A 7,375-nucleotide genomic window follows, 5' to 3' on the forward strand; every position below is an offset into this window, starting at 1 on the left:
TCTGTCACAAGCTCATCTTCCACTAAAGCTCCAATCCTGGTCCTCCCCAAAAAACAATCCTATTCTCCAGCACTAGTAATAACTCAATACACAACAGTCAGAGCCCAGTTAATTACACCCCACATGCCATATTTTAGCTAATGAAGTTAGTAGTTTTAAAGATGGTATAGGACTTTTTAGGGGGGCTATTTCAACCTATGTCCGTAGACAAATGTCTAATCGTCCCCTGCAGATGGCAACCTCGGCAATATTGAAATACCTTCCTCTGCACAGACCGACCAACCAGACGACAGACTGACAAATATCACCATCCTCACTAGTTAAAAAAAAAAAAGGTTGTGTGTTGTGGTATTCTGTGACTTTAACTAGCACCAAGGTCAGGTCAAGTGAAGACCAGAGACATCAGGTGGTGCTCCCATTTCCCCTCATCAAAACTCATTCATACATAAGTAAAACAACAGGGATGGGACTGTGTACAGAATTAACTCCTTCTATTACACTGGATTGAACGTCTGACTTTAAACTTGGTGGTAGGATATTTACGTTTCTCGCTCATGTCCTCATGACCTTTGCTCTAAGTCCAAATCAATTTTTTTCAACAAGAGTTGTAGATAAAATGGATCAAATGTTTTCACAACCTTTCAAACTTGGTGGATTATTTACCAGAGGTACTGAAATAAATATTGGGAATGATTACAAATCAGGGTTAAAAGGCAAGGCTCTCAGTTTCTAACAGTGTATTCAGCGTGCTGTATTTTAGGTCTCAGCACAATAAAATCTACAAGTCCATTAAGTGCTATCACTGAAGAAAAATAGTCTTTCCTGCACTGTCAAATTCAGTCAGATCAAGTTAATCCACTTTTCTCTGATGCTTAGCTCTCAAGTTTTATAGTCCAGTGAAAAATGTCAGACACTCAGCGTGACAGCAGGTCTTGCTCCACTAGCTGAAGCACAGCCGCTCTAAAATAGACTCTGATACCATGCTGTGAAGAGGAGATTGGAAAGGAATGTTCAACACACAAGGTGGTCAATGAGTTTAGGGTGGGTGTGGAGTCTGACAGACACCAGCTAGCATCCATTTCTTCTTCAATTTCTATTTGGATACATTCCAACTGACAGTCGACATGTGTGTTCATTCACACTCATCCGCACCAGCATCTCTAGTGACTGCATGAATTTCTGTCTGAGTTTGCATTATTTTGCTCTGCCGGGTGTCTCCATCTGTTTCCTGTGCTTTAATTTTCATTGTGGCTGCGCTGCATCCAGATTATGCTGAATTCAGACCACAACATGTGAAATATGTGAAAAATGTGAACTTCATCTGATTTTGCCAAACCCCATTCAGTTCCACTCAACTTCAAATGTCAAACAAAACAAATTCCAACCTCAGGCCACAGCAGGTGAAGTACTAACTTTGATCTCAAGACACAATTTCACTTATATAGGCAACAACAAAATGATATATAAACACAACATGCACTAAAATATTCTACCCTATCTTTAAACACCATGTGTATGGTTTTGCACGTGTTAGCCAATCAGATTTTGCCACGACCTCTGTGAGCCAATCATCGTGTTGCTGCAGTTTCAAACTGTTCCTTTGCCTGTCGCTGTCAGCTGTCTCGTCATATTGATGCAGCCCTCCTTCATCCCCTTCACCAACAATCTTCATCACAACCACTTCCCCCAGTTGGTCCTTCCACTGAGCTCATTGGACGTCCTGCTCCACATCTCTTCATTCAGATCTTCAGGCAAAGCCCCTTACCCCTTCACCACCACCACAACAACCAGTGTCTACACCATATCAGGGGGATATTCCTATACAGCTCATGGCATCACCACCCTCTTAAAAATACAATGTCACAATGGGGTCTCTAATTCTATTCCTTTGAAAACATGTATATTTAAGTTACAATGTTTGTCATTGTTACTTCACAAAACAGGAGATTCAGTTGAATGAAAAGCAATCTGTGGTGGCTGGGAGACATGCAGTGAGTCCTTTTACTAATGACAGGAGATCTCACACGAAATCACACGCAGCTCTCAAACAACATCCTGATTCCCTCACGGGTCAAAATGGGCCCCTGTTGTCTTATCAGACAGAAGGCGGAGCAGCAGCCGTAAGGAGGAGATGTATCTCCTTCCTCTCCCACTCCTTCCATTAAGAAGACTAATAGCCGGGTCACGATCCAGGAGACAGATGTGGATCAGATCATCTGAACTTCTCAAGCTCACTGGCCATTATTCTAAACCTGCACATGTCAAGACAGAGACATGAGGTGTTCATGGATCTGTGTGCTCAATAGTCACTTTTGGATCATACTTACATTTTACTTTCATACTTCATTCATGGAAACGAAGTTCCTGCTCAACATGTGAACATTTACAACTCCAAACTATCCTGATGGGAATCTGTGATGTCATGAATTAAAGTTTCCATGGAGAGGGAAAAAACAGGAAATGACCAGGAAATAACACACTTGTAGGTTCTCATAGCTCACAAACACACATCTGTGTGTTAGATGAACAACACACGGGGGTAATAACCTCAACAATTTATGTTTTTGGGTCAAGTTTTAAGTGATTAACACTTTGTCCATTTGTATACATTTATTTATAAATTATCTCATACCAAAAAACATCGAAATGGCCAGGATTGATGGCTTTGTAAAGCCAGCTGACACAGTAATCATTGAGGAATAAACACATTCATGAGAAATGACTTAATGGCCTGGCTGCTAAAGTCCAGTGATATCAATCCTCTGGACAGCCTTCTGCTCAAGTGGACCACAATAACAAGCGTGGTCATGAGCTTTGACAAAGGGATGCTACAGCTCCAGCTATTATCAGACCTAAAGCAAGGCTAATGCTGTACTGAACAGGGGTCTCTATTTAATTGACCAAGCGACTGACAAAAAGCAATGCTGAAATTTCAAAAATTCCACATCATCAGTTTCCTGTATGTTGTCTGTGTAACAGATTTCCCATTTTGGTTGCATAACAGCTCAGGTTCACATCTGTTGTTGCTTTGTGTTGAGACGGACTTTCCCAGACTTTATGAGCAATAGTGTCCTAACGGTGCATGTATTCATGCTGGACGGTCTGGTGCATGACATTCTGTTTGGTATGTACGCTAACTTTCTTCAGTGATATATAAGTGGAGTATTACTGTTTACAGAGGTGCTCAGTGAATGAATACCACACTTAAAGCACACTGCTTAGAAAAGATGTAAAACCATGTTTCAAGACATCTTTAACAACAATGTGTTAATGCTGAGGAAAAATACTAATTACACCATAAATTGGATAGAAATGCAAAAAAAAAAAAAAAAAAAAAAAAAGAGGCTACAGTGAAGCCACAGTTCAATCTGTACAAATGCAACAGGTTTCATGTTGTGTGTTCATTTGTTGAACAGATTCAATGACTTGTTGACACATCGGTTTATGAGTAACACTTTTTTCTCACTGGAAAAAAGTTAGTTTAAAGCTGCACTCATAACTATTTCTATATTAACAATATTCAGTGCTCAAAGGGGTCACTCATAGTGACGAACTCACCAAGAATTACCACCTGAAATATTTGAGCATTTTTCAGCTCACTGTTCACTCTCTGTCACCTGATGTCCAGGAGCAGCAGCAGCACAAAGGCTCTGATAAAGCCAGTGTCCAAGACCTGCCCAGCAAACGGCACACAGAGACAGAGTCTGGACCGAGCTGGTGAGTCAGAGTGCAGCATTTAACAGCTGGAAAGTCAGGACAAGAGCTGAAAGGAGCCTGAATCCTAGACTGAACAGTCATCAGGTGGCCGGACAATTCCAAAGGCTGATGTCGCTCTGTGTGAGCAGGCAAGTGTTTCCCAACACAGATGGTAATGTTCCCTGTTGTGCTTCCACTTCACTCAAAAGGTCCAAAATAAAAGTAGCAGTGCAGCATTAAGCCTTCAATCCATGTGAGGTCCAACAGGTCCCACTGTAACATCTCTTTTTAGTCTACTCTCTCCTCTCTTGTTATAGTAATCTGAGATTAACCTGGGATTTGTTTTATTGTTTATTACTATTTCACAGCCTCAAACACAGATTAATCTGTAGCTGTTTTGGTTAAACACGGCTCTACTTTTTTAACATTCCGTTTTTTTGTTCTAATTCAAGGAATTTGATCCTTACTTGAGGTGCTTTTCATGCTTCATGTGGTGGTGGAGGTCGGGGTTAACAGTCCAAAACTCAGTTATGTTACACTTTCATGACGCAGAGCCATGCACAGGCACCAGGGGCCAATCTGAAGCCTAATGTTTAACGCCAAGTGTCTCACCTGTTGATCCGACCAGTGAGTCGTCCAGTCGGGGCAAAGAGGAGGACTTCTTTTCAGCCAACCGCATCCGGACCTGCTCCCGGACCCTCCTGGCTTTAGCCACCGGGTCCGGAGACGGACCGTCCGAGGGAACCACATAGGCGGTGCAGGAGGAGTTGGGCTGCAGAGCGGACAGAAAGCAGCCCTCCGCCACCGCGACACTCATCCTCACAGCGGGAAACGATCCACTTCAGCCGGGCACAGAGAGAAAGGCGGCGGGTGCGGCTCGTCCGGTGTCCCTGCTCAGTGTCCGTTATGAAATGGAGATCAGCCCGACTGTGTGGAGGCGGGACCAAAGCGCACCTAGTGCCCGTCAGGACAGCCCTGCGCTGCACACTCACACTGCATACAGCGCACTTTTTCAAGGATGTAGAGCAACTCGGATGCAGTTCTCTATGAAGATAATAAGCGGATGTGACAAGTTGCAAAAATTATCAGGAATATGTTCGCTGACAACGAATTTTTCAACCCCCCCCCCCCCCAAACTATCCGCTTTTCCAATACAGTATCGACATGACATGACAGACTGGGTTAAGTTTAGGGGTATCATAGTCTGGTTTCTGACTGAGACCACCATCTTAACCTAAGTGCCTTTGTCATAGTCCTGCGTCCTGTGTGTGTGTGTGTGTGTGTGTGTGTGTGTGTAACTTCAGTGTTACCGCACAAGATATTATTATTATTATTATTATTATTATTATTATTATTATTATTATTATTATTATTATTAACATGTCTGACTGAAAACATTATTACAAGTGTTCATGCTTTGTAACTTGTGTGTCTGCAGGCCATGGATGGAAAGTCAAGGTGTGTGTACTGTCAGAAAAACACACACCTCAAGCTACATATAAAGTTACTGGTCAAGTGACTTCCTTTCTGCTGGATGGTTCATTGTCTGACACACACTTACACTGTGACAAAGGCTGCTGCAGAACAGCACATAGCCAAGAGGCAGGGCTGGTGAATTGTACTGGTTGTCTTCACCTGTGTGGGGACTCGTTATCATCTGTGATCACTGACATGTCCCGATGCTGTGATGTTGACCTTAGGCTGCACCTTAAAGTACTGTACTGAAGCCCCCATGTGTGGGATGTATGACTTTAATGATCAGCAAATACACTGTGGCAGACAGTGCACAATGAGGATGTTGTCATTAGCTGGTACCTGTGTTGACAGCTTAGCTGTCATACAATAATGATCTGATCACTATCATTCACTTTTCACTTTCTGCTTGTAAAGTTGTCCAACAACAGAAACAAAAATATGTCAGTGAGAGTAACTGGATCGTGAAATCAACTATATTACAAGACAATAAAGGTTTACCAGATGACACTTAGCAGCGTAACCTGGTCAGTACCTGTTACTAACCGAGTCTGTCCAACTCTTGAGCAGACAGGCTGTGATGACACAGTTTGTTTGGCGACTGAAGAGGCTTTAGTGGCTTGTTGTTCAGGTGTTTCAGTGTGTTCAGAAATATTTATGGAAACAGCCTAAGACACTTGTGCTGATACACAAAATATTCATATGTACGCAGAGTTTTAGGTCCTTGACCTGATGATGAAGGTAGATGAAACATCATATGACCACCAAAGTCATTAGGAGTCATCCTGTGTGCACCATGGATATCTGAATGTCATGGTAATTATCTAAAGGCTGGCAGACATTTCAATCATAGCAAACATTGGACCGACTGACCAACACTCGCCCACATAAAAACTAGCCAGCTGAGTGTGGACATTTTGGCCTGATGGTGGTGCAAGAGGAAACCTCAAGCCAAAAATGGGGAGAGCTGTGTCTGCTGAGTAAATTGCACCTAAGTCTGTCCAAATCTTTAATGACACAGGCAAACATGACTGAAAATTCTTTTTACAAAATATATATGTCATCAACACGAGTAAACCTTGATCTCATGTTACTGTTGCAAGATCTTGAAAATAATCAGTCTTATGCAAACCTAAATGATGACTGGAGCCAACAGGAGGGGTTGGGAGGGAAGGAGGGTGGAGGCAGGGTCAGATGGTTAACATGTTTAGCTGACACGCTCAGCTGAAACAGATTTCAGAAAAACAGCTTCAACGTCATCTCAAAGCTCTCCCAAAGTTCAGAGAGGTGAAGCAGGACTGGTCAACGGTTTGATGCCTTGGCCTTCACAGTCACCACATCTCAACCCAGCTCAACACTTGCAGGAGATTTTGCAGCAACATGTTAGACAGCACTCTCCTCCCCCACAATCTAAACACCATGAGGGAATCTACTTTGGGAAAATGCTCTTCATCCCCCCAGTATACTCAAATACTACCAGTGAAGTTAAGTAGTTATTCCTCCAATCCAACTTACTGTTCTTTTATCATAAAGAAGAGTAATGAGAGCATTGCTAAATAAGCACACTTTTCCTGTTGATGGGTTGGTTGTTTAAGGGCTCAGGAATGTGGAAATAATCTCATCACCTAAAACTAACATGAGAAATACTTGGGGGAGGTCTGGGAAACTAAGTCTGGGAGAAGTAATATGTCAGGAGCCGAGAGGCTCAGGGGAGGATTTCTGCAGCCTGTCTCAGAGACAGTCCTGCCAGTACTCAGACCATGAGGACTCCACACAGACCTACAGGGAAAGCACTGACTGTCAGTGTGGGTGTGGATGTAATGAGGAATGTGTCATTTTAAGTACCAGCATGCACGCATGCACACACACACACACACACACACACACACACACACACACACACACACACACGGAGGTCATGACCTCCTATGTTTGCCCCATGAGCCCAGAAATGATACCAAAGTGCTTAAATGTGTGGTGTGAAACTGACATCATATTCTTCTCATTTAGTTAACCTGCTGTGAGATTATTTCTACTCTTTGGTTTCATTACACTTAATTCTTTTTCTACTTTGAAAGTCTGTGGCTTCCAATATAGAAATAAAATCATTTAGTCAAATTCAGTTTAAATGAATTTTGTAATGAAAATTCCACTGACAAATTATTTTCAGTGCATCATATCCCAACTGATAATAATAATGGCACTG

At 42.5% G+C, this 7,375-nt stretch overlaps 1 protein-coding gene across 1 annotated transcript in view; it reads right to left on the reverse strand.

Moving 5' to 3' along the window:
• The window catches only part of LOC143321965 (plakophilin-3-like), a 29,692-nt gene extending 25,084 nt beyond the window's left edge, over positions 1-4,608 (reverse strand). The window contains exon 1 of the mRNA XM_076732807.1: positions 4,309-4,608. Within this exon, the coding sequence (XP_076588922.1) occupies positions 4,309-4,513 (205 nt within the window). The 5' untranslated portion in view covers positions 4,514-4,608. The remainder of the gene's footprint in view (positions 1-4,308) is intronic.
• Between the last annotated feature and the right edge of the window lie 2,767 nt (positions 4,609-7,375).

This window comes from Chaetodon auriga, chromosome 1 (genome assembly GCF_051107435.1).
Source record: "Chaetodon auriga isolate fChaAug3 chromosome 1, fChaAug3.hap1, whole genome shotgun sequence".
NCBI classification, from domain to species: domain Eukaryota; kingdom Metazoa; phylum Chordata; class Actinopteri; order Chaetodontiformes; family Chaetodontidae; genus Chaetodon; species Chaetodon auriga.